Source organism: Scyliorhinus canicula, chromosome 23 (assembly GCF_902713615.1).
Source record: "Scyliorhinus canicula chromosome 23, sScyCan1.1, whole genome shotgun sequence".
Lineage (NCBI taxonomy): Eukaryota > Metazoa > Chordata > Chondrichthyes > Carcharhiniformes > Scyliorhinidae > Scyliorhinus > Scyliorhinus canicula.
In genome coordinates this window covers 17161256-17189227 of record NC_052168.1, presented here as the reverse complement: position 1 = coordinate 17189227, position 27972 = coordinate 17161256, and the positions used below count along the sequence as shown (strand labels likewise).

The following is a 27972-nucleotide window of genomic DNA, read 5'->3' as shown; positions in this document are numbered from 1 at the left end:
GGCCGTTTAAATCAGGTGGTGTTACCGACCACCCACTTGGAATTCGACCCCCATTGATTTCAGCGAAGATGAACATCGGCTGGTGAATGGTGCATGTGACAACCGAATACAACATCACCCAGGACACATTCTCAGCCTCTGCCTTTCACATCGTGGCTTTTCAGTGATTTATCAGTCAGCATATCGGTTATGATCTCGACATCCCCTTGAGTATTCCTTTTGATTTCTGACAGGAGGCCACAATCCCAGCTCCCTCGCAGATTCCCAACGACAGGCGCTCCTCCGATCCCAACAGACGGTGCAAGGTGGGAGCACTGCTGTCTGTCCAACGTTCCAGAACATCACAGGCCCCGTGACTGTTAACCTCCAGACGACTGCTGACAGCAGATGGAGCGGTGAGTGCCCCCGTCCAACAGATTCGGGATTCCGTTTACGTTGTAGGATGACTAATTTAAGATCTCTGTTAAGACAGCAGCCAAAATGTTGTCGGAGTGAAAACAGAAATGGCTGGAAAACCTCAGTCGCCTATAAATTTGGACATTCTGAATTCTCCCGCCGTGTACCCAAACAGGTGCCGGAGTGTGGTGACTAGGGGCTTTTCACAGTAACTTCATTGCAGTGTTAATGTAAGACTCCTTGTGACTAAAGATTATCATTATTATCAGAGCAGCATCTGTGGAGAGAGAAACAGAGTTAATGTTTGAAGTCTGTGACCTTTTACCCGGAGCAGGTTGTTTTATTTCAGATTTGTTTTTGTACAAATGGTTTCGGAGCGCTTTTAATAATAATAATCCTAATTAGTGTCACAAGTAGGCTTACATTAACAATGCAATGAAGTTACTGTGAAAATCCCCGAGTCGCCACATTCCGGCGCCTGTCCGGGTACACAGAGGGAGAATTCAGAATGTCCAATCCACCTAACAGCACGTCTTTTGGGACTCGTGGGAGGAAACTGGAGCACCCGGAGGAAACCCTCGCAGACACGGGGAGAATGTGCAGACTCCGCACAGACAGCGACCCGAGGCGGGAATTCGAACTTGTGGGACCCGGGTGCTGTGAAGCAACAGTGCTAACCACTCTGCCAGTGCGCCGCCCATATTCCCAGTCGCGTAGCTTCCACGTTTTTAGCTTCGATCGCCTGGATTTTAAACTTAAACCTGAAGAGGACGTAGGGAGGCTCCGGAGGGACATTGACAGGTTAAGGGAGTGGTCAGAAAGCTGGTAAACGGAGTGTAAAGTGGGCAAATGTGAAAGATTCCATTTCGGCAGGAAAAATAAAGAAAAAAGAAGCCCGTTATGTAAATGGTGAGGGATTGCATCGCTGAGGTGCAGAGGGATCTGGGTGTTCTAGTGCATGAATCACAATAGGCTGGTATACAGGTATGGCGAGTAATTGGGAAAGATAATAGAATGTTATTGTTGAGTGTGAGAGCAATGATTACAAAGGTGGGGAGGTTATGCTTCAGTCATACAGGGCATTGGTGAGACCACATTTAGAGCATCATGTTCAGCATCGGTCCTCTTTACGGAAAAAGGTAACGCTGTCGGAAACAGTTCAGAGTTTTACTCGAATGGAGGTCACTGTTTAAAAATAGGGGTTTGCTCTTTTAAGACGGGGATGAAGAGAAATCTTTCTCTGGGGGTTGTGAGCCTCTGGAATTCTCTTCCTCAAAAGGAAGTGGAAGCAGAGTCATTTCCTGGAATATTCCGGCTGTTCACACCGGTCTCGCTGATGGCGCATCCCCGCTGCTGGTTGCCCGGCAACGAGGGATGCATTCGATGGGAAACCTGATTGACAATGGTGCGGGCAGAGGACTCCGCCACCAGCCAATGACGGGCCGTCTCTGCGAAACGCGCGACGGGTAGCCAGGAAAACCCCGCCCGTTGAATATATGTATGGCAGAGCTGGAAGGATTCTTGACTAAAGTTGGGGTGAAAGGTTATCAGGGGGTTGGCGGGATTGAGGTTACAATCAGATCAGCCACGATCTTATCGGATGGGGGTGGGGGGGAGCAGGCCCGAGGGGCCGAGTGGCCCTACTCCTGCCTGTATGTCCGTAAACTTGAGCAACATCCCCTGAGGGGGTCGGTACAAGGGTTCTTTAGGAGGTGGCAGCCTTTCCTCGACTTTCTGGCTCAACGATAAGGAACTAGGTCAGCAGCAGCAGCAACCCGGCGGGGGAGGCGGGGAAAGGGGGGGGGGGTTTCAGGGGGGTATTGTTTAAGTTAATTTGCTTATTGTTAATTTATTTTGTTTACTGGGTTTGGGGGGGTGGGGGGGTTTGTTACATGCGTTGTTACGGGTGCCTGGGGGTATTTATTATTATTGTTATTATTATTATTGTTCTGTTGATATATATCTTTCAAAAAATTCCAATAAAAATTATTTTAAAAAAAAGAATATCCCCCAATAATTTTGAAAACCCTACTTGAAAATTAGAATGTTTGCAGGTGTAAAGATTAGCTGGGGAAACTGTTGAAAATGCCAGGGGCGGAGATGGTGGGATTTTCCAGCCCTTCCTGCTGGCAGCATCTCCCGTTCCCATTGAAGTCAATCGCCGCCAATGGGCGAGCCATGCAAAATGGCTGCTGACTTCACTGGGACTAGAAGATCCCACTGGCGGTGAGTCAGAAAAACCTACCGCGATGGAGGTTCCGGAAAATTCCGACCACGATCCCTGATTTCATAAGACGCGGAGGATATGGACTTTTTCCCCGGGTGGAACAAACCATTACAAGGGGACATAAATTCAAGGTAAATGGTGGAAGATATAGATAATCATAGAATTTACAGTGCAGAAGGAGGCCATTCGGCCCATCGAGTCTGCACCGGCTCCTGGAAAGAGCACCCTACCCAAGGTCAACACCTCCACCCTATCCCCATAACCCAGTAACCCCACCCAACACGAAGGGCAATTTTGGACACAAAGGGCAATTTATCACGGCCAATCCACCTAACCTGCACATCTTTGGACTGTGGGAGGAAACCGGAGCACCCGGAGTAAACACACGCACACATGGGGAGGATGTGCAGACTCCGCACAGGCAGTGACCCAGCTGGGAATCGAACCTGGGACCCTGGAACTGTGAAGCCATTGTGCTATCCACAATGCTACCGTGTATAGGGGGATGTCAGAGGTAGGTTCTTTTCCCAGCGAGTAGTGGGGGCATGGAATGCACTGCCTGTGGAAGTAGTTGAGTCGGAAAAATTAGGGACCTTCAAGCGGCTATTGGATAGGTACATGGATTACGGGAGATTAATGGAGTGTAGATTAATTTGTTCTTAAGGGCAGCACGGTAGCATTGTGGATAGCACAATTGCTTCACAGCTCCAGGGTCCCAGGTTCGATTCCCGGCTTGGGTCACTGTCTGTGCGGAGTCTGCACGTCCTCCCCGTGTGTGCGTGGGTTTCCTCCGGGTGCTCCAGTTTCCTCCCGCAGTCCAAAGATGTGCAGGTTAGGTGGATTGGCCATGCTAAATTGCCCTTGGTGTCCAAAATTGCCCTTAGTGTTGGGTGGGGTTACTGGGTTATGGGGATAGGGTGGAGGTGTTGACCTTGGGTAGGGTGCTCTTTCCAAGAGCCGGTGCAGACTCGATGGGCCGAATGGCCTCCTTCTGTACTGTAAATTCTATGAAATCTATGAAGGGCCTGTTCTGTGCTGTATTTTTCTATGTTCTATATGCTAAACCATTACAAAGCACGGGTTTGGCCCCATCTAGAGTATAACATCCAATTCTGGGCACCGCTTCTTAGGTCGGCTGTGTCGGCCGAGGAGAGGGAGCAGAGAGGATTTTGATTATGTTGAATATTTGGAGCTCCATATTAAATGCAAGTTATTAATCATTTCCAGCGTTGCTGGGGGTCTATCTAAAGCACAGATTTTTGGCTTCTAGCATTTTCCTTCCTCTGATCACCTTTTGTCCCCCTGATGTTGGAGCGCAGAGTCCCCACATTCGGGTCATTCGGCCCATCGAATCTGCACCGACCCTCCGAAAGCGCACACCACCCGTAATCCCACAACCCCACCTAACCTGTGCACCTTTCGACACAATGGGGCAATTGATCATGGCCAATTTACCTGACCAGTCCATCTTTAGACTGTGGGAGGAAACAGGAGCACCCGGAAGAAACCCAGTCAAAGGCGGGGAGAACGTGCAAACTCCACACAGACAATCACCCGAGGCCGGAATTGAACCCAGGTCCCTGGCGCTGTGAGGCGGCAGTGCTAACCACTCTGCCGCCGTGCCGAGCAGCCGTCGGCCATTTGGTCCCTTAGGTTTACTCCGCCATTTGATAAGATTATGGCTAATCTGATTGTGACCTCAACTCCACTTTCCTGTCTCGCACTTTTCCCTGTCTTGTCAATCAAGACCCAACGAGACTCAGCCTTAAAAATATTCGTCGGCCCGGCTCTTTCAGAGTGTTGGCGCAGGCTCGATGGGCTGAATGGGCGCCTTCTGCTCTGTAGGGATTCTATAATTCGCTTCCCTAATGTTAAGCTTTTTCTTCCTGTACAATACCTGACAATTGGCGTAAAGTTAAGCAGGCTTCATGACAGAATGACTCTTCTATTTATTCATCTCCAAAATTGAAATGCTTCTCCCAAACAGAAACTCCCCAAGGGCCAAGAGATGTTGTGGACATCGCTGGACTGATTGATCATCACAAGAAGGTGCTGAGGGAAAGGGTCGAGTACATCATCGAGTACACCAGCAAGCCCGGTGAAAAGGTCCTTCTAACAGAGAAATTCACCAGTCTCTGGATAACCGACGGTGATTGCAGCGCCATTTCCCAACGGCATGAGGTGATGGACATTGAGGCCATGTCCAGACGGGCCACGTGCGATGCCCCTTCCATCGACTACACTGAAATATTCAGCTGCTCCCAGCAGCTGCGCAAGCCACCTCGGATCACCTTAACCAAGGGATTGGCGGGAATTGGGAAAACCATTTGCGTCCACAGGTTCGTCCACAACTGGGCTACCAGCTCAGCGGCCTTGGGCTTTGACTTCCTCTTCATGTTTCCATTCCGCGAACTCAACCTGCTCTCTGAGAGCAAACTCAGTGTCACCCAGTTGGTGCAGAGGTATTACCCACACATCGAGAAGACGGCGTCCCTTTTAAAGGATCCCGGCATCAAGTCTCTCTTCATCTTTGACGGCTTGGACGAGAGTCGCCTCCGCTTGGATTTCGGTAAGAGCCCAGAAATCGGCGACCCGGAGCACGCGATGCGACTCCGCGTTCTCCTGGTCAACCTGATCCGAGGAAACCTGCTCCCCCACGCCTCACTTTGGATCACGTCCCGCCCTGGAGCTGCCCGCCAAATCCCAGCGCCCCACATCGACAGGGTGACCGAGATCCAAGGGTTCAGGGACGAGGAGAAAGAGGAGTACTTTTACAAGAATTGCAAAGGGAGGGCAGAGGAGATTTTGGCCAGCGTGAAGAGGCAGCCCAGCCTTTTCACCATGTGCTACGTCCCGGCCTTCTGCTGGATTCTGGCCACTGTCCTCCAACACGCCATGAAATCCTTCAGCGAGACGGATCTGCGCGCGCGGGGCCCGAAAACCATCACGGAGGTCTACAGCAACTTCCTGATTGTGATGATCATGTACCACCAAGACAAACAGGGCCATGGGGTCAGCGAGAGGGAGAAGATCAGCGACCTGTTGCGAGCCAAACGGCCGGCCATTCTCAGCCTGGGCAGACTGGCTTTCCACTGCCTGAAGGCGCAGAAACTTGCCTTCTATCAAAAGGACTTGGAGCGCTTTGGCGTGGACCTGTCCCTTCTCTGCGACGGCTTTTGCAAGGAGATCCTTCTGGAGGAGGAGCCCATCTTTCAGCACAAGGCCTACGTCTTCATGCACCTGACCATGCAGGAGTATTTCGCTGCCTTGTACGTTTTCCTTTTGCATCACACGGGCCAACACCCAAGTCTGCCGACGATGGGGCTGACGAAGAAGATCCGCGTGTTGTTCTCCCGCCCCAGCTTCTCCGACATCTGCCAGAGCGCCTGCAAGGCAGCGGCTTGGAGTCAGAGCGGACACTTGGATCTGTTCCTTCGTTTCCTGTGCGGCCTCTCGACAGGAAGGAACCTGCAGCTCCTGCAGGGTCTGTCGTCGGAGGGGGTCAGCCATGGGCAGGACGCCGGGCGGACTGCAGTCTACATTCAGAAAACTCTGCACAGGGACATCGCTCCGGAGAGATGCCTCAATCTCCTGTATTGCTTAAACGAATTGAACGATGGCCGCATCGCCGACAGACTGAAGGAATCTTTGCGGGAAGGCCCTCTGGCCACTGGCGACCTACAGGCGGCTGAGTATTCCGCCATCGCGTATGTGCTCCAAACGTCCAGCTGTGACATGCAGGAGTTCGATATAACGGATTTCACCTTCACTGACGAAGTACTTTGGCGGCTTCTCCCTGTTGCCAAGCTATTCAGAACCATCAAGTAAGTGATTTCACAAGCCGTCCAAATGAAATGAAATGAAAATCGCTTATTGTCACGAGTAGGCTTCAATGAAGTTACTGTGAAAAGCCCCTAGTCGCCACAGTCCGGCGCCTGTCCGGGGAGGCTGGTACGGGAATCGAACCATGCTGCTGGCTTGCCTTGGTCTGCTTTAAAAGCCAGCGATTTAGCCCAGTGAGCTAAACCAACCCCTGGATCACGAAGGGATCGTGGGATCACTCAGTGTGCGGACACATCGTGCTAGACTTTCGATGTTTGGCTGCACTTTCCCATGTTAACCTGACTTTCCTACAGAAACGTGGGACACAGCTGACCCATAACCCCCTGGTTTTCCAGCATCGCATTCCGGGAGCCCCAGTCATGCGCTCGGGAACCCCTTTCGGAGGTTCCCGCGTCAGGGTTTATCAATGATGTGGAGATGCCGGTGTTGGACTGGGGTGAGCACAGTAAGAAGTCTGACAACACCAGGTTAAAGTCCAACAGGTTTGATTCAAACACTAGCTTTCAGTGCACTGCTCCTTCCTCAGGTGAAGAAGGAGCCGCGCTCCGAAAGCTCGTGTTTGAATCAAACCTGTTGGACTTTAACCTGGTGTTATAAGACTTCTTACAGGGTTTATCCAGCGATTGTCCAGAAGGGCTAACTTCCCCTGGACAATTGCCAGCGGCTCGGAACGTTGGCTCAGTGGTTATCGCTGTTGCCTCACAGCGCCAGGGACCCGGGTTCGATTCCGACCAAGGGTGACTGTCTGGGTGGAGTTTGCACTTTCTCCTCGTGTGTGCGTGGGTTTCCTCCGGGTGCTCCAGTTTCCTTCCACAGTCCAAAGATGTGCAGTTTAGGTGGATTGGCTGCGCTAAATTGCCCCTAGTGTCCAGGGATGTGCAGATTAAGCGGAGTTACGGGAATAGGGCAGGGTGGACGGGGAGTGTAAATGGGTGGAACGCTCATACTCGATGGGCCGAATGGCCTCCTTCAGTATTTAGAGATTCTATGATCCGACAGAGGGCAGCACGGTAGCATGGTGGTTAGCACAAATGCTTCACAGCTCCAGGATCCCAGGTTCGATTCCCGGCTGGGTCACTGTCTGTGCGGAGTCTGCACGTCCTCCCCGTGTGTGCGTGGGTTTCCTCCGGGTGCTCCGGTTTCCTCCCACAGTCCAAAGATGTGTGGGTTAGGTGGATTGGCCATGCTAAATTGCCCGTAGTGTCCTAAAAAAGTAAGGTTGGGGGGGGGGGTTTGTTGGGTTACGGGTATAGGGTGGATATGTGGGTTTGAGTAGGGTGATCATGGCTCGGCACAACATCGAGGGCCGAAGGGCCTGTTCTGTGCTGTACTGTTCTATGTTCTAGAAGTGATTTGAATCGTTAACTCCGGACGGTTCCGCATCTTTACTGTCATTGTTGCTCTGAAACAGTTAGAAGGAAGAAAAGCACTTCTAACTCCAGATTAACTGTTTAAAAAAACCTAGACCGAGCCCCACACGGAATATCCGGTCCGATCCTTTCCGCCCAGTCTGATCGACCTGACCCACCCAGTCCGACCCCCATTATCCTCCCCAACCCTCCCGGAAGTCTCTCCCTGGCCTTCCCCTGGTGTCTGAACCACCACTTACTTTTCAAACTTACTTTCTCCCTTTCATTTGTCCCTTTAAACACATAGTTTCCGGCAGTGCCGTAAAAAGGGGCGGCTCCCCTTACTCCACGTCCAAGCAGCCAAGGGCGCTCCTGTCTCACGTGGCCTGCAGAAGGAAGGTTGAGCAAGTTTTGGAATTTCAACCAGGGTAGATCCCTCCAGAGTGGCAATCCACCGCTCCGAGGAAGCCACGTCTCAGACATTTCCCTTGGATGTGCTCGGACTGGGAAATAGAAGGTTTAATGTGGCATTGGTGTTGTTTTTGTTCAACCCACTGGGGAACGAAACTTTCAGCGAGTGTAGGGTTACTCGAGGGAACAGAAATGTGAGGGTGACAGTGGAAGAAGTGGAATTGATTTATTCAAAAGCTAAATCAGCAGGTTTCTTTCAGACATTTGGGGGTGTTATCGGAGCGGTGTTTTCAGAACCCCAAAACGTATCATGGAGTTCAACCAACCTCCCCCTTTAATGGATTGTTGCCTTTCCAGCACAGGGCTTGTTCTCCAGGTGTGGTATTACAATCATGGACACGTGGGGTTCTAAACACAAAACAATGTTTATTCCATGAATTCAACTTAACCTTTTATTATATAATTTTTATTGGAATTTTTTACAGAAAATATAAAACATAACGACAAACAATGAAATGCAACAAAATAACCCATAATAACTGTGACACCCCCAGACCGTATCGGCGCATGTATCACATCCCCCCACCTCCCCAACCCTAATGAACAACAAAAGAACTTAAAAAATATTAAAATTAAATAAACAAACATAGTCATTGTCGGCCCCCCCCTTTTCCCTCCCCTTTTCCCTCCCCGGGTTGCTGCTGCTGCTGTCCCCGTACCCTATCGTTGAGCCAGAAAGTCGAGAAAAGGCTGCCACCGCCTAAAGAACCCTTGTACCGACCCTCTCAGGGCGAATTTGACCTTCTCTAGCTTAATGAAACCCGCCATGTCATTGATCCAGGTCTCCACGCTTGGGGGCCTCGCATCCTTCCATTGTAGCAAGATCCTTCGCCGGGCTACTAGGGACGCAAAGGCCAGCACACCGGCCTCTTTCGCCTCCTGCACTCCCGGCTCCACTCCAACCCCAAAAATCGCGAGTCCCCATCCTGGCTTGACCCTGGATCCCACCACCCTCGACACCGTCCTCGCCACCCCCTTCCAGAACTCCTCCAGTGCCGGGCATGCCCAGAACATATGGGCATGGTTCGCTGGACTCCCCGAGCACCTGACACACCTGTCCTCACCCCCAAAGAACCTACTCATCCTCGTCCCAGTCATGTGGGCCCGGTGCAGCACCTTGAATTGGATGAGGCTAAGCCGCGCACATGAGGAGGAAGAATTAACCCTCTCCAGGGCATCAGCCCATGTCCCGTCTTCGATCTGTTCCCCCAGTTCCCCCTCCCACTTCGTTTTCAGCTCCTCTACTGACGCCTCCTCCGCCTCCTGCATAACCTTGTAGATATCAGATATCTTCCCCTCTCCGACCCAGACCCCTGAAAGCACCCTGTCGCTCACCCCCCTCGCGGGAAGCGAAGGGAATCCCTCCACCTGCCGCCTAGCAAATGCCTTTACCTGCAGATACCTGAACATGTTCCCCGGGGGGAGCCCAAATTTCTCCTCCAACTCCCCCAGGCTCGCAAACCTCCCATCAATAAACAGGTCCCTCAGCTGTCTGATGCCCGCTCTGTGCCAACCCTGAAATCCCCCATCAATGTTCCCCGGGACGAACCTATGGTTCCCCCTTAACGGAGCCTCCATCGAGCCCCCCACTTCTCCCCTATGTCGCCTCCACTGCCCCCAAACCTTGAGGGTAGCCGCCACCACCGGACTCGTGGTATACCTCGTAGGAGGGAACGGCCACGGCGCCGTTACCAGGGCCCCCAGGCTTGTATCGCCACAGGACGCCCTCTCCATCCGTTTCCATGCTGCCCCCTCCCCCTCCATTACCCACTTGCGCACCATCGACACATTGGCCGCCCGATAATACCCCGAGAGATTGGGTAACGCCAGCCCCCCACCATCTCTACCCCGCTCCAAGAAGACCCTCTTCACCCTCGGGGTCCCATGCGCCCAAACAAAGCTCATGATGCTGCTAGTCACCCTTCTAAAAAAGGCCCTAGGGATAAAGATGGGCAAACACTGAAAAAGGAACAAGAACCTCGGGAGAACCGTCATTTTGACGGACTGCACTCTACCCGCCAACGATAGCGGCACCATGTCCCACCTTTTAAATTCCTCTTCCATCTGCTCCACCAGCCTGGTAAAATTAAGCTTATGGAGAGTCCCCCAACTCCTGGCCACCTGCACCCCCAGGTATCTGAAACTCTTCACTGCCCTCTTAAATGGGAGTCTCCTGATTCCCTCCTCCTGATCACCCGGGTGTACTACAAATACCTCACTCTTGCCTAAATTTAACTTATAGCCCGAGAAGCCCCCAAATTCCGCTAACAGCTCCATCACCCCCGGCATTCCCCCTTCTGGATCCGCCACATACAACAGCAGGTCGTCCGCATACAGCGATACACGATGTTCCTCCCCACCCCGCACCAGACCCCTCCATCTCCCTGACTCCCTCAACGCCATAGCCAAAGGTTCAATCGCCAGTGCAAAGAGCAAGGGGGACGGGGGGCACCCCTGCCTGGTCCCACGGTAGAGCCTAAAGTACTCCGATCTCCTTCCATTGGTAACTACACTCGCCATCGGAGCCGCGTAGAGCAGCCTCACCCATTTGATGAATCCCTCCCCAAATCCGAACCGCTCCAGCACCTCCCACAGGTACCCCCACTCAACTCTATCAAATGCTTTCTCCGCATCCAGCGCCACCACTATCTCAGCCTCCCCCTCCACTGCCGGCATCATAATAACATTTAGTAGTCTCCGCACATTCTTGTTGAGCTGCCGTCCCTTGACAAATCCTGTCTGATCCTCATGTATCACCCCTGGCACACAGTCCTCTATCCTGGTGGCCAGGATCTTCGCCAGCAACCTAGCGTCAACATTGAGGAGCGAGATAGGCCTGTATGATCCACACTGCAAGGGGTCCTTATCCCGCTTCAGGATCAGAGAGATCAGTGCCCGCGACATCGTCGGGGGCAAAGCCCCCCCCTCCCATGCCTCATTGAAGGCTCGCACCAACAGGGGGCCCACCAGATCCGCATACTTTTTATAAAATTCCACCGGGAACCCGTCCGGTCCCGGCGCCTTACCTGACTGCATTTGCCCGATCCCCTTGACTAGCTCCTCCAACTCTATCGGCGCCCCCAGCCCCTCTACCAGCTCCTCTTGAACCCTTGGGAAGCATAGCCTGTTCATGAAGCTCTCCATCCCCCCTCTCCCCATCGGAGGTTCTGACCGGTACAGTTCCTCGTAGAAGTCCCTAAAGACCCCATTTACTTCTGTCCCCTTCTGAATTACATTCCCACCCCTATCCGTCACTCCACCAATTTCCCTAGCCGCATCCCGCCTGCGGAGCTGATGCGCCAACATCCTGCTCGCCTTCTCCCCATACTCATATACCGCGCCCTGCGACCTCCTCCACTGTGTCTCTGCCTTTCTGGTGGTCAACAAGTCAAATTTGGCCTGCAAACTACGCCGTTCCCCCAGCAACCCCTCCTCCGGTGCCTCTGCGTATCTCCTGTCCACATCCAGGAGCTCCCCCACCAGTCTCTCCCTCTCCTTCCTCTCCCTCCTTTCCCTATGGGCCTGGATGGAGATCAGCTCCCCCCGGATCACTGCTTTCAGAGCCTCCCAGACCATCCCCACCCGGACCTCCCCCGTGTCGTTGGTATCAAGATACCCCTCAATACTTCCCCGGACCCTCCTACACACCTCCTCATCAGCCAGCAGCCCCACATCCAGGCGCCAGAGCGGGCGCTGGTCCCGCGCCTCCCCCATCTCCAGATCAACCCAGTGCGGAGCATGGTCTGAAATTGCTATGGCCGAATACTCTGCATCCTGCAACTTCGGGATCAATCCCCTGCTCAGGATGAAAAAATCTATTCGGGAATAGACCCTATGGACATGGGAGAAAAAGGAATACTCCCGCGCCCTCAGCCTCCCAAACCTCCAGGGATCCACCCCTCCCATCTGGTCCATAAACCCCCTCAGTACTTTGGCCGCCGCCGGTCTCCTACCCGTCCTTGAACTGGACCGGTCCAGTGGGGGATCCAGCACTGTGTTAAAGTCTCCCCCCATGATCAGGCCCCCTGCCTCTAGGTCCGGAATGCGGCCCAACAAGCGCCTCATGAAGCCGGCATCATCCCAATTCGGGGCATATACATTAACCAGCACCACCTTCTCTCCCTGCAGCCTACCCTTCACCATAATATATCTGCCCTCCTTGTCCGACAGCACCTCAGCCGCCTCGAACGCCACCCTCTTCCCCACCAGAATCGCCACCCCCCCGGTTCTTTGCGTCCAATCCTGAGTGAAAAACCTGCCCCACCCACCCCTTCCTCAGACGAACCTGGTCCGCCACCTTCAGATGGGTCTCCTGGAGCATAGCCACGTCCGCCTTCAACCCCTTCAGATGAGAAAACACCCTAGTTCTCTTAACCGGCCCATTCAGCCCCCTCACGTTCCAGGTAATCTGCGGATCAGAGGGCAACCCGCCCCCCCTCCCCCACCGACTAGCCATAGCTTATCGACTGCTCGCCCCAGGCCAGCGCGCCCCGCCCGACCCGTTCCCCATGGCGATAACGCCTCTCCTCTACCCCCCCGGCCCACACCAGCTCCTTCCTGGCCATTCCAGCAGCAACCCGGTATCCCCCCCCCACCCCCCCAGGCTAGGACCCCACCTAGCCGCGACGCAGCCTCCATGGTACTTCCGTGAGTCAGCTGACTTCTGCTGACCTCGGCAGCTCCCGCCAAAACCCATCCCCTCCCGGCATGGGGTCATCCCCCTCTTGCCACACCTCCTTGGCACCGCTTCAGCGCGGGAAAGAAAACCAGTAGAGGCCACGCCCCCACCGCCAGCTCCGCCCCCCCGCCCCGCAGCGCGGGAAACCAGAGGAAAGCCCGCGCTTTCACACTGCCACACCCCACCCTTCTGACGCAGCTCCTCAAAATCCAGTTTCACCCCAACCCCCAGCCCCGTACAGAAGAGAACATATAAAGCACATGCCCCCAACGTTCCCCACTTACCCCACACCCATACCCAACCAACTTAACCTTTTAAATGAAATGAAAATCGCTTACTGTCACGAGTAGGCTTCAAATGAAGTTACTGTGAAAAGCCCCTAGTCGCCACGTTCCGGCGCCTGTTCGGGGAGGCTGTTACGGGAATCGAACCGTGCTGCTGGCCTACCTTGGTCTGCTTTCAAAGCCAGTGATTTAGCCCTGTGCTAAACAGCCCCTAAAAAAAATGAAGTTACTGTGAAAAGCCCCTAGTCGCCACATTCCGGCGCCTGTTCGGGGAGGCTGTTACGGGAATCGAACCGTGCTGCTGGCCTGCTTGGTCTGCTTTCAAACACAGCGATTTAGCCCTGTGCTAAACAGCCCCTATAAAATAAGCTCCTATAAATAAACATTGGATCACTTAATAACTCCTTACTTCAAAAATAACCCCGAAAATAATACAATACTAAATAATCCCTCAAAATGTTCCTTCAAACCTCCAAAGACTTCACCTTTAACAACAGACATGAGGTTACATTCAATATACTTAGTCTTTGGATTTTCAGACATCAACAGACCAGTTCTGTGTTTTCTTCTTGCAGCTTTTTGCAAAACAGACAAACGCTCCCGGCTTTCTCCTCAAACCTGAAACCAAAAGCAGAAGTGAGCTCAGCTCAACTCCTCCCACCCTCTGACATCACTTTAGTAATATGAGCTGCTCTATTTCTTAAAGGTACACCGCTTAAACATTCATTTCTTAAAGGTACTCTCACATGACAGGGGACAGGATATAAGTAATTAGGCGGTACAAGGTGAGAGTAACGTGCTTGAGAGGAACAGGTAAAGTTGGAACCCATGAGTTCCAAAGCCCTCCGTCAAATGTTGGTTTTCTTGCCTGTATGAATTGCACCACCACTTGCAAATCCCCCACCCCCCCCCCCCCCCCCCCCCCCCCCCCCCCCCCCCCCCCAACCCACTGACCATCCTGACTTGGAAATATACTATAATAATCTTTATTAGTGTCGCAAGTAGGCTTACATTAACACTGCAATGTCACCACATTCCGGCACCTGTTCGAGTACACCGAGGGAGAATTCAGAATGTCCAATTCACCTAACAAGCATGTTTTTCGGGATTTGTGGGAGGAAACCGGAGCACCCGGAGGAAACCCACGCAGACACGGGGAGAACGGGCAGACTCCGCATAGACAGTGACCCAAGCCGGGAATTGAACCTGGGACCCTGGCACTGAAGCAACGCTGCTAACCACTGTGCTACCCTGCCGCCCACTGTATTTTAGCTCTTAATTTTAGCACAAATCCCAAGATGTTAGCCAGGCAAACTTTGCGGGGTCGGCTGGACAAGGTGTTCCTTGGTTGTGTCCGGCACTTAGGTCGATGCTTGGGTGGTTTGTTCAGTTTTTAAATCTTATCAGGCCTTTTCATAGCATTTAGGCTCCACCGTGTGGCTTGCTGGGCCATTTTGTGTGATGGTCAAAAATGGCCACCTGGATTTGAGCCAGGTTGTTGGCACAGTCCAGTTGCTCCAGATCGCCGTGTCTTTCCTTTTTTTTTAAATTTAGAGGACCCAATTATTTTTTTTTCCCAATTACGGGGCAATTTATCGTGACCAATCCACCTGCACATCTTTGGGTTGTGGGAGTGAAACCCACGCAGACATGGGGAGACTGTGCAAACTCCAGTCGGACAGTGACCCAGGGCCGGGATACGAACCCCGGTCCTCAGCTATCCACTGCGTCATATGCCGTCCCTTGCCGTGTCTTTCCTGTGGAAGCTGCACAATTTTGACGTAGGTTTATGTGGTACTGTGTTTGCAAGCACGGGCAGGCAGGGTGTTGCTGTTGGTAAATGCATGCCTATGATGAATGACCTAGTAGAATTCACCTGGACGTCCATGGATCTGACATGCGGACTTGATCGCCACACAGGAGAGCAGGAATCTGCTGTGGCATGCACTGAATACTGAATCTGAGTGATCCATTTGGAGGTCTGAGCACCTGCTCCCCAGGTAGACCCGAGACTCTTTGGAACAAGTTTAACCTGCTGTGAAAATCCCCGAGTCGCCATACTCCGGCGCCTGTTCGGGTACACAGAGGGAGAATTCAGAATGTCTAATTCTCCTAACAAGCACGTTTTTCGGGACTTGTAGGAGGAAACCAGGGCATCCGCAGGAAACCCACGCAGACACGGGGAGAACGTGCGGACTCCGCACAGAGAGTGACCCAAACCGGGAATCGAACCCGGGTCCCTGGAGCTGTGAAGCCACAGTACTAACTGCTGTGCTGCCGTAGCCGATCTTTTATACCAATGGTGTAACATATTAGAAAAGTATGATGACAAGATTTCCTTTGATTCTGCTTCTGAAATCAAAGATTATTCTAAAATGTCACCTTGGGCACTACACACGGAATACAGTTGGACAAAGCCTTTCAATATCTTTATCACTTTGGTCCACGCCATGGGGGGATGCTAGGATCCCAAAGAAGGTCCTACAAAAAATAAAATCCAGTGGGGGGCTAGCCCTCCCAAACCTACAATTCTACCACTGGGCAGCGACGGCCGAGTGAATAAGGGGATGGATCAAGGAACCAGAAGCCGAGTGGATGCGCGCAGAAGTGGCCTCCTGCATGGGGACCTCCCTCCGGGCCCTCGCCATGGTAGCACTCCCACCCCCACCCAAAAAACACTCCAGCAGCCCGGTGGTGATAGCCACCCTCCAATCCTGGAACCAACTACGGCAGCAATTTGGCCTGATCAAAATGTCGGATAAAGCTCCCATCTGCAACAACCATAGGTTCACACCAGCATTGACTGATGCCACCTTCAAAAGGTGGGGGCAGGGCAGAGGGACACTGACAGTCAGGGACCTATACACGGACGGCAGGATCGCAACACTGGACGAACTGACAGAGAAATTTCAGCTAGCCAGGGGGAACGAGCTAAGGTATCTACAGCTCAAAAACTTCCTACGAAAGGAGACAAGGACGTACCCACAACCGCCACGACAGACACTACTGGAAGACCTACTGGACACAAGCATACTAGATAATGGAAACTGTAGCGACGTGTATGACCGACTGGTAGATAGGGACGACACCGTACTGGATGCAACAAGAAAGAAATGGGAGGAGGACCTAGGGATTGAGATAGGGTGGGGACTCTGGAGTGAAGCACTGCATAGGGTCAACTCTACTTCCACGAGTGCAAGGCTCAGCCTGACGCAGCTAAAAATGGTACATAGAGCCCACTTAACGAGAAACCGTATGAGGAGGTTCTTCCCGGAGGTGGAGGATAGATGTGAACGGTGCCAAGGAGGCCCGGCCAACCACGCCCACATGTTCTGGTCTTGCCCCAGACTTGTAGGGTACTGGACCGCCTTCTTCGGGGCTATGTCCAAAGTGGTGGGGGTGAGGGTGGAGCCATGCCCAAAAGTGGCGGTCTTCGGGGTTTCAGACTAGCCAGACCGATTCCTGGGGAGGAGGGCGGACGCCCTTGCCTTTGCCTCCCTAATCGCCCGTCGTAGAATCCTGTTCGGCTGGCGGTCAGCAGCACCGCCCAGAGCTGCAGACTGGCTGTCCGACCTCTCAGAATCTCTCCAAATGGAGAAAATCAAATTCGCCATCCGAGGGTCAGACGACGGCTTCCACAGAACGTGGGAGCCATTCACCCAATTGTTCCGGGACCTGTTTGTGGCCAACGAACAAGCGGAAGAATAGCCAGGTAGCCAAGAATCAGGGGAAAGTCGGCAAAGCATGAGAGGGAGAGATAGACCAAGGGGGGGGGGGGGGGGGGGGCGGACAGCTAATCCTAAGAGGAAAGAGAGGCGAATCACCGGAGGGGGGGTGGAGGGGTGAGAGGGAAGAGATAGGGAACAAGAGAGGATAACCAGGGAGGTGGGGGGAGAGGCAGGGAAATGAGAGTCGAAGGAAGGCACGGGATACAATAATGAACATGGCATCTCCAGGAGCAGGGAACGAGGTGAATAAAGACGGAAGACGGGAGGAACGGCAGAAGCGGAGGTGAGCGCGAGACGGCAGCGAGATCCGTCCAGGAGAAACAAGCGACAACACCAACAACAAACCCATTCGAGTATTGCCCACTGTAATTGTTTCTCCGGCACCCAAATGTACATTTACCTCCCCAATCTCCACTACCCCTCCCTCCCCCCACCAACAGTTGTCCACTTATGTGTTGTTAATAATTTTGCCAGTGTACAGAGTTGCTGCTGTTGTGCTGGTGCACAATACCCTACCAGTTATTCTATTGTATTATTTTATTGTTTTAAAAAATTATTTACTATTTTCTTTTCTTTGGTACGTTTAAGTGTGCCCTTCTCTTCTATATATGTGTGTGTATATACACATGTCTCTTATCCTGGGTACATAACGGTAAATATACTTTGTTCAAAAACCCAATAAAAAACATTTATATAAAAGAAAATATCAACTCGCTTGCCAGTTTGCAATATTAGTTATTTCTCATTAGCTCAGAGAATCTTGCTGAAATTACAGAGGTGCAAAGTGTTCTCTCAGTTTTCAGACTTCCTACCAGATTGAAAAACTAGCACCGAATAACGGGGAAAGGATTTCCTATTCTTGCTCAATGCAGTGCGTTGAGTTCACCAGGTCTGCCCTCATCCCTTATCGTAAGGTGTTAACGTTTTGTTAAAAACGTTAATAACTTAGACGAAGACAGACAGTAATGTTTGCTGATGGTACTGAGCTAGGCGGGAAGGTGAGCTGTGAGCAGGACACAGAGAGGCTGCAAAGAGATAAAGACAGGTTACGTGAGTGGGCAACAGAATGGCAGATGGAGTATAATGTAGGGAAGCGTGAAGCTATTTACTCCGGTTGTAAGAATAAAAAAGCAGAATAGTTGTTAAATAGCTGAGGCTCCAGCACCTGATGCCTGCTGCATTCTGTCAATCACAGCCTGCCAACTTAAAAAGCCCCATTTATGCCCAATCCCTGCTTTCTATCCGCTAACCAATCCTCCATCCATGCTAAAATATCACCCCTCCACCCAAAATCCATGAGCCTTTATCTTCCCTATTAACCTGTTGTGTGGCACCTTATTAAATGCCTTTTGAAATCTAGGTATACTGCATCCACTGGTTTCCCCTTATCTATCCTGTTAGCTACATTCTCAAAGAGCGCTAATAAATTTGTCAGGCAGGTTTTCTTTTGTGGACTTGAACGTGGCTACTCTGCCTTTTGCCCGGTTTTCTCAAACCGAAACCTAACTGTACGAAGATAATCTAATGAAACAATAATGCTGATAAGACAAATGAAGCCCTTCGATAGTTGGATTCAAATGCAAAAGTTCCTATTTGTTTTAAGGTAAGAGTTATCCCATTTAAAATAAAGATTAAAGTATGTATTAATACAGTGGGATAGGGAAGCGCAGTGCACAGCTACTCGTTTTGATGCAGTAATTCTAAAGGATGTTAATTCAATGGCTAAAGTAGTTATGTTGTTTTTCTGTAACATCAGATTAGTGGGGAAAAACGTGACCAACCACCTGATGAACTTTCTTGGAGCTCTCCTGATTTTATCCAGAAGTCAAGTGCAGGAACTTCGGTGAGATGATGCGCTTGCACCAGCGCGCCCAAATTTCTTTCAAATTTCTCACCCTTTAAAACATATCCTGCTTTTATAATCTTACGACCAAAGTGAATAGCTTCACGCGTCCCTACATTTTACTCCATCTGCCATCTTGTTGCCCACTCACGTAAACCTCTCTTTATCCGTTAACCAATCCTCCATCCATGCTAAAATATCACCCCACCCCCCCGGCCCGGAATCAATGAGCCTACCTCTCTCCTATTAACCTGTTGTGTGGCACCTTATTAATTGCCTTCTGGAAATCCAGGTATGCTACATCTACTGATTCCCCTTTATCTACCCTGTTAGCTACATTCTCAAAAAAAATTGTCAGGCAGGATTTCCCTTTATTAAAGCCATGTTGACTTGTTCTAAGTGCTTTGCTGCGATGTCCTGAATGATATATTCCAGCATTTTCCCAACAAACTGGTGTTAGGCTGACTGGCTGACTGCAGTTCACTCTTTAATCTCTGCTTCATTTTTTGAAGAACATTTGCAAATTTCCAATTTGATGGGAGCATTCCCAAACGTTAGGAATTTGGGGGAAATCCTGGCTGGCACATCCACCATCTCTCCAGCGCCCTCTTTTAGAACCCGAGAGTGTGAGCCATCAGGATCCGGGGATTTGTCGCTTTAATCCCTTAATTTTCGCCAATGCCTTTTCACTACATTTTGTCCCTTTCGTCAATTTCTTAATCTTACTGATTCCCTGCCCTTTACTTTCTTAAATATCGTGAACAAGTGGCGCTTGATCACAGACCTTTGAGAAAGGTTTAATTCTATATCCAAGATCCATCCGGGAATTCTTTTTGTTCAGAGTTATTCCATATTTTTTTACAGACTGGAAGAAACCGAAGTCAGTGTTGCAGCTATGAAGCAACTGTGTGTAGCCTTGAAGAACCCTGATTGCAAATTGCAGAAAATCAGGTCGGTGAAATCATAAAAGTAATTGAGTTTGTGCAACAGCAATGGACACCTCTGGTGAGAAAAGACAGTTTAAGACTTTGAGGCCCGGGGGAGGGTGATTGGGGGACAGGATATTAAAGATACACAGGCAACTTGGTGCAAATCGAAGAAAGGAAGTGGGAGAAAATTGGCCACCACCATTCATGACTGGATGTGGCAGATCTGCAGGTCGTAGGTTTGATCTGTTGGTTGTGGAATCGCTTAGTCCTGTCTGTCGCATGCTGATTATGCTGTTTGGCACGCAAATAGTCATGCGTTGTTGCTTCACCAGTTTGACACCTTATTTTTCGGTGCGCCTAGCGCTGTTCCTGGCACTGTAAATTCTACGAAGTCGTCTGGAAACAGCTTTTAGACTGAAGATAGAGAGACACTTCTTTCAACCTGTGTAGTTCAAAACCTGTCCAAAACTCAAAGTAAAAAGTCACAGAGCCACAGCCCAGCTCCACCCACACAATGACATCACTGAAGCCATGTGATAAGACAAGAACCTTTCTTAATGGGACACACGCATGACAATCGCCCTCTTCTGTAAATATGCCAGAAATGTCAGTATTCAACGTCAAATCATAAGGATACATATTGGGCAATGCGACTGGCTTCAGTTGATTCTCTGTTTGATTATTTCTCCACAGCCTGTCTGGTACTTACTTCAATCGAAGGTCCTGGGAAGACCTGACTGCTGTTGTCAAGAAAAAATACACAATATCAACGTTGGATTTAAGCTTCACTTTCCCAGAGCATCCTGCAATCACTTTATTGGCTGCTGCCCTAAAGGACCCGGAATGCAGACTGCAAACATTGATGTAAGTGTTACAGAACCGGCATTGTAATTGTTATAGACACTGGACCATTAGCGTGATAGAAATGCCCCGGAGAATGGCCAGGTCTGTGGCTACACATGTGCACGGTGACGACCTGCAGCGGTCTCGCCGTAAAACATGCCGCCGGCTGTGTGCGGACCCGACCTGCCAAATAGTGTCCCCTTGGCCACCCCACACTAGTCCCCGCCCCCCACCCTGTCTCGCGGAAGCCACCGCCGGCCAGCAACACGGCTCCCGCCCGACTGTGGCGGCGCTAAACACAGTCCGCAGCCACCACGCCGGGTTCCCGACTGCTGGGATCACACCACAACCGCGCGGCCGGGAATTCAGCCCATCGGGGCTGGAGCATCGGGGGAGGGCCTTCAGGTGACGCGCCAACGGCACTCAAACGGCGTGCGCCACGCGACTCGGTGACACCATTTCGGAGGCGGCAGAGGATAGAAAATCAGCGTCAAAACCGGCGCCGCCCTTGTTTCGGGCGTCAGAAGGAATTCTACGCCCCATCGCCGATTACGATATCGGCGTCGGGGGAACGGTGAATCCTGGCCACAATGTTTTGGCGTTAACTACTTTCTGTGGTAGCGAATTCCACAGGACCACCACTCTCTGGGTGAATAAATTTCTCCTCTTCTCAGTCCTAAATGGCTTAGCCCCATGTCTCCAGACTCTGACCCTTGGGCCTGGACACCTCCGCCATTGGGAACACCCTTTTCTGCATCTACCCAATCTAGTCCTGCTGGGATTATATAGGCTTCGATACCGATAAATGTAAGGAAGGATACGCAAGATTGTCATTGTAAAACTTATGAAATCGCTGGCTCTGCGTCAGCTGGGAGTGTCATGGATGATTCTGGGGACTACGACCAAGGAAAGGTATAAAAGTCTGAGAAAGGATGTTATCAGGGAAGAGGAATTTGTGTCGGAGCGATTGGAAAAATCTGGACCGTTCTCTTTTGAACAGCGGAGGTTGATAGGTACCCTAATGGAGGTTTCCAAGAGGGTGATAGGTTTCGATAAAGTAAATCGGGGAAAATTATTCCCTCCGTTGAGTGACTCAGCAACAGGAGGCCATAGATTCAAAGTCACTGACAAAGATCTTGAGGGGAGGGAAGGAAATTGGTTTCCTCTCTCACAAATTGATAAGATTTAGGAGCAAAATTAGGTCATTCGGCCCATTGAGTCTGCCCCGCCATTCTATCATGGCTGGAATGGTCCTCATCTGCCACCTACAATGTTACAGGCCAAGAGCTGGATTGCAAAATCAGCCAGAGCATCTCCTGCCCAGAACACGTTGCGTAGGAGCGGGAGTCGGCACTTTAGCCTCCCGAGCCTAACACCCTCAATGTGATCATGGCTGATCCCGTCCTGGCCTCAACTCAACCATTCTGCCCCTTTTCCATAACCCTTCAACCCATTACCAATTAAAAATCTGTCTTACCCCCTCCTTAAATTTACTCACTGTCCCAGCATTCACCGCACTCTGGGGTCGCGAATTCCACAGATTCACGGCCCTTTGGGAGAAGTAGTTTTTGTGTACCTCAATTAGCTCTCCCCTCGTATAGGCCTGAATGGTTCAATCTCTCCTCATATGATAAACCCCTCGGGTGGGATTCTCCGCCCCCCCGCCAGGTCGGAGAATCCCCCGGGGGGGGGGGGGGGGGGGGGGGGGGGCGGATGCCAGCTGCCGTATTTTCCGGCGCGGGTTTTTGGGTGGGGGCGGGGTTTACGCCACGCCGGTAGGGGGTCGTTGGCAGTGCCCACCCCCACCCCCCCTCCCCCGGCAATTCTCCGCGCCCCAATGGGCCCAGCAGCCATCAGTTCCTGGCCAGTCCCGCCAGCGTGAAATGGACGGCCCCACACGGCTGGACCTGGCTGGTAGGCCATCTAGTGGAGTCCTCGGGGGCGTGCGGGGGGATCCAGCCCTGGGCGGGGGGGGGGGGTCTGCGGTGGCCTGGCCCGTGCTCAGGGCCCACCGATCCGCGGTTGGGCCTGTACCGTGGGGCCACTCCTTCCTTCCGTGACGGCCATGGCAGAGCCCTACAGAGAGGACAATACCGGTGGTTCTGCGCATGCGCCAACCCACGCTGGCCCTTTGCCGCCGGTTGGCGTGGCGCCAACCCCCCCGGCACCGGCCTGGCCCCCGGAAGTGCGTAGGATTCCGCTACTTCCGGTTGGCCCGATGCCGGAGTGGTTCGCGCCGATCTTGGCGCCGGTGTCGGGCCATCCCGCTGCCGGTGTTACATTATGGGGCCTCACGGTAGCATGGTGGTTAGCATCAATGCTTCACAGCTCCAGTGGTCCCAGGTTCGATTCCCGGCTGGGTCACTGTCTGTGTGGAGTCTGCACGTCCTCCCCGTGTGTGCGTGGGTTTCCTCCGGGTGCTCCGGTTTCCTCCCACAGTCCAAAGATGTGCGGGTTAGGTGGATTGGCCATGCTAAATTGCCCGTAGTGTAAGGTTAATGGGGGGATTGTTGGGTTACGGGTATACGGGTTACGTGGGTTTAAGTAGGGTGATCATTGCTCGGCACAACATCGAGGGCCGAAGGGCCTGTTCTGTGCTGTACTGTTCTATGTTCTATGTTCTATGTTCTATGTACCTTGTATTTCCCTATTATGTATTTTCTTTTATTCCCTTTTCTTCCCATGTACTTAATGATCTGTTGAGCTGCTCGTAGAAAAATACTTTTCACTGTACCTCGGTACACGTGACAATAAACAAATCCAATCTCCTTGAAAAGCGGGTGGGAGCTGATTTCAGCAGATAACTTTGGAAGATAGTTGGACAGGTGCTGGAGGATGGGGAATGTGTAGGATTACAGGTAGAAAAAACAGAAATGTGGGACTGAGTTGACCCCTCTGAAAAAGAGTCAGCGTAGACAGGGTGGAGCGACTGACCTTCTCCTGACCTTTCAGTTTCTAATATCGTCACCATTGGCTGTAAGACCCCTCGGAATCCTGCCTTAATGAGTCCTTGAGTTTAACTGCAACTTCCCATCACCTAGAATATTCTGACAATGGCATCTTGCTTTATCTCTGTTTTCGCGCGCCATTGGCCCAACTTTCTGCGATGTTTGACATATTCTGCCCAATTTCCTCACATAACTAAGGCAGAAGCTGCCGGATGTTACTCAGCTACCCCGGCAGCCTCTGAGGAGAGAGAAAAGCAGAGTTAACGTGGTAAAGATGCACACAGAACATCTTGTTCTTTGACTAGTGATATTGTTTATAAACAAAGTGAGCACGTGGAAAGATAACAAACAAACTATATAGACGGTAATGAATCATTGAACTCTCCTGCAACTATTTCTGATGCGACTGTCCTCGAGTACAACTTACTGCCAACTACTGTCTCTCTGGTGTCACATGGGGTATCTCTACCGCCACCTGCTGGCCGGAAGTCGTATAGCTAACTATATACATTAATGTGTATATGCATATCACCACAGTTTAGTTAAAATGGCAACTCATTGTCTTCTTCCCAATTCTAGACTTGTTAACAATGATCTAGATATTCCCTGCTGTGAGGAGCTGGCATCTGGGCTGTCCAAAAACCAGAGTCTGGTCGAACTCAACTTGAGTCACAATCAGCTGAGAGACTTGCATGTTATGCCATTGTGCGGTGCGTTGAAGGAGCCAAAATGCAAACTACAAACACTTCAGTAAGTGCTCAGCACCCTGTGTTCATTCTAACCCGTCATAACATCTTTACAACACAAATTATAGACAAGCCAAACACTGGGATTCATTTTAACGGGGATATCAATTAAAAACAAAATATAATAATAAGCTCGTACAGAAGCATGGTTAGACCATGCATGGAACATAATTCAGGACTCTATGGAATAATAATAATCTTTATTAGTGTCACAAATAGGCTTACATTAACACGGCAATGAAGTTACTGTGAAAATCCCCTAGTCGCCACATTCCGGTGCCTGTTCGGGTACACAGAGGGAGAATTCAGAATGTCCAATTCACCTAACAAGCACGTCTTTCGGGACTTCTGGGAGCAAACTGGAGCACCCGGAAACAAGCAGACTCAGGGAGAACGTGCAGAGTCCGCACATGTAGTGACCCAAGCCTGGAATCGAACCTGGGTCCCTGGTGCTGTGAAGCAACGGTGTTAACCACTGTGCTACTGTTAGCACTGCTGCCTCACAGCGCCAGGGACCCGGGTTCAATTCCGGCCTCGGGTGACTGTCTATGTGGAGTTTGCACTTTCTCCCGCTGTGTCCCACAGTCCAAAGATGTGCCGGTTAGGTGAATTGGACTTGCTCTGCATCACAAACCAGCTGTCTAGCCCACTGAGCTAAACCAGCCATAGTCCCCTCAGGAAATATATATTGGCCGGGATTCACCGGCGGGAGAACTGTTGCCAACCACTCCGGCGTCAACAGCCACCGTAAGTGCGGAATTCTCCGCACTTTCGGGAGTAGGTGGATGGCGGAGGGGTTGGCGCTGCTCCAGCAGGCGCCGAAGGGATGGCTCGATTTCACGCATACGGCGAAGGGCCGGCGTGATCTCACGCATGTGCGGAACCACCGGCATGGTTCCGCGCATGCGCAGACCGTCGGCATGGGGCCCGACATGGGGCCGGCACGGAAGGAAGAAGTGCCCCCATGGAACAGGCCCGCCCGCAGACCGGTGGGCCCCGATCGCGGGCCAGACCACCGTGGGGGTCCCCCCAGGGTCGGATCCCCCTGCGCCCCCCCCTCCCCCGAGGACTGGCCCAGCCGACTTACCTGCCAGGTCCTGCCGGTACGTGAGTTGAGTGATTCATGCCGACGGGACTGGCCAAAAATGGACGGCCGCTCGGCCCATTGGGGCCCGGAGAATCGCCGGGGGGGGGGGGGGGTGGGGGGGGTGGGGCTGCCAACAGCCCGCGAACGGCATGGCGTGATTCCCGTCCCCGCCCGAAAAACGCCGCCGGAGGATACGGCAGTCGGCGTCAGGGTGGAATTCCCGCCGCCCCCCAGGGATCCTCCGACCCGGCAAGGAGTCGGAAAATCCCGCCCATTATCTTTCCTTATATTGCCACTGGAGGCAGTGCAGAGGAGGTTTACTAGGATGATCCCGGGTATGGAGGGACTGCCCTGGGAGGGAAGATTAAACAGGTTGGGTCTGTACTTCTTGGAGATCAGAAGAATGAAAGATGATTGGATTGGAATATAAGATCCTTCGGGGTTCGACAGGGCCAATGTTGGGAGGATGTTTCCACTCATGGGAGAGTGTAAGACCAGAGGGGAAATTGGAAGAATAAGTTGGCGCTCATTTCAGGCGGGTTTGATGAAGAATTTTTTCCCTCAAAGAGTAGTGGAATTCTTTACCCCAGGAATCTCTGGACGCCGAATCCTTGAACATTTTCAAGGCCGAAATCGATCGATTTTTAGGGGAACTAAGGATTTCGGAGAGACGGCAGGAATGTGGACTGACTGAGCGTGAGATCAGCCAGGATCTTATCAAATGGCTGAGCGAGCTCGAAGGGCTGAATGGCCTCCAGTTCCTATTTCGTATGGCCTTAAGTGTAAGATAAGCTCAGAGTGGGCATGAGGGGAGACCGAAGAGAAGCTAAAGAAAGAGACAAGTTCAGGGTTGGGACAGAAGACGTTTGCTAGCGGAAGGGAAGGTAGAGGCGAAGACAACTGGTCAGATGGCTTCAATCGTGGTGATCGTGGTGATAGGGGCTGGTTTAGCATACTGGGCTAAATCGCAAGCTTTGAAAGCAGACCAAGGCAGGCCAGCAGCACGGGTTCAATTCCGGTACCAGTCTCCTCGAACAGGTGCCGGAACGTGGTGACTAGGGGCTTTTCACAGCAACTTCATTTGAAGCCTACTTGTGACAATAAGCGATTTTCATTGCATTATTTTTTCATTAAAGAGGTCTATGAGATTTGCCGCCTTACAGTCTTACAGTAATAGCACAGACAAGGGTTAGTTGTATAAAGACACTGGGGAGAAAGAAATAACTGGATATGCTGATAGGCATTGATGAATTAAGATGGGAGATTTCTCATGTGAAGTGTAGCCATGAGCGTGGGTGCATCTGTATCAAAGGATTGGTTTCGTTGGCGCTAATCCTATGTAATTAAAGTTGACGTGTTCAAACTGACCATTTCTTTGTCCCTGTGATTAAAATGTGTGTTTTCTGCTCCAGTCTGAACCATAACATGATCAGCAGCAGCAGTTGCCAAGCTCTGGTTTCCGTCCTCGCTCAAAACCAAACCTTGTTGTCGCTCAGCCTGACCAACAATAGGCTCAGGAACGCTGGAGTTAAAATTCTGTGCAGCGCGTTGAAAAGCCAAGACTGCAAACTGCAAAAACTGAGGTGGGTTGGTCTGCTTGACGTGGAGCAATGGTCTGAACCTTTGTCCCCTCTCCCCCTCCCCCTCCCCAATCCCACCCTCCCCCCCCTCCCCCTCCCCCTCCCCCCCGCCCCCCCCCCCCCCTCCCCCTCCCTCCCCCTCCCTCTCCCCCCCTGCCCCCTCCCCCCTGCACCTCCACCCCTCCCCCCCCTCTCCCCCCTTCCCCCCCCCCCCCCTCCAACTTCTAGCCATTAGGCGTGGCTGCATTGTTGTTGCACTGCATGGTCCCTTTAAGGTGAATGTGGGGGTGGGTATGTGGTAACTTAAAGGGGATTTTTTTCCCTTGTCCATCCTGCCTGTTCAGCGCGCTGAAAGATCCCGAGCACCGGGTGGCCAAGCACCTCCGCAGGGGGAATTCCGTGCATCCGCTCAGAGGGACCCGGTGAGAGCGTGGAATGAATCCAGGATCACGCTCTGAAATTCATAATCCACCAACAGGAATGTTGCAAACCTGTTTCTGCATCCCAGCATCCTTAGAGTCCTCCCCGGTGTCAATTGGTGGGAAACAGAATTCCGAGGATGTGATTCCATCTCCTGGGATCCTGCAGGTCGATCCGGAGTGGCCACCGAGGTTATTCACATTAAAGGCAGGGGGGATTGAAGGGAGACAGAAGAGATTTGTTCAGAAAGGGTTTTGCTTGAATAGGTGTGGAAAAACTGCGGCGGGATAATGGTCAGAGGTTAGATAAGAGGAATTCTTTTTTAAGAAGGGAGAGATTTGGGATGAAATTTCCCAGCTGTTCCCGTCGGCGGCATACTCCACAGTTTCCATTTTGGACTCCGAATCTTCATCGTCGGGGGGAACGACTCTCGGCCCCCCCCCCCCCCCCCCCCCCCATAGGCTGAGCCCCCTTGCCGGAGGTGGTCGCAACGGGCTTCAAGGATGTGGGGCGACAAGGTGGCGCAGTGGTTAGCACTGCTGCCTCACGGCGCCGAGGACCCGGGTTCGATTCCTGTATCGCTGTCCGTGTGGAGTTTGC

General features: G+C 51.9%; 1 protein-coding gene across 1 annotated transcript in view; it reads left to right on the top strand.

Annotated features, from left to right (window-relative positions):
- LOC119956601 (NACHT, LRR and PYD domains-containing protein 3-like) overlaps window positions 1-27972 on the top strand; it is a 58720-nt gene that overhangs the window by 6999 nt on the left and 23749 nt on the right. Inside the window, exons 3-9 of the mRNA XM_038783934.1 lie at window positions 234-395; window positions 4611-6447; window positions 18733-18819; window positions 19684-19770; window positions 20442-20612; window positions 24119-24289; window positions 26785-26955. Coding sequence (XP_038639862.1) covers window positions 234-395; window positions 4611-6447; window positions 18733-18819; window positions 19684-19770; window positions 20442-20612; window positions 24119-24289; window positions 26785-26955 — 2686 coding nt within the window. The remainder of the gene's footprint in view (window positions 1-233; window positions 396-4610; window positions 6448-18732; window positions 18820-19683; window positions 19771-20441; window positions 20613-24118; window positions 24290-26784; window positions 26956-27972) is intronic.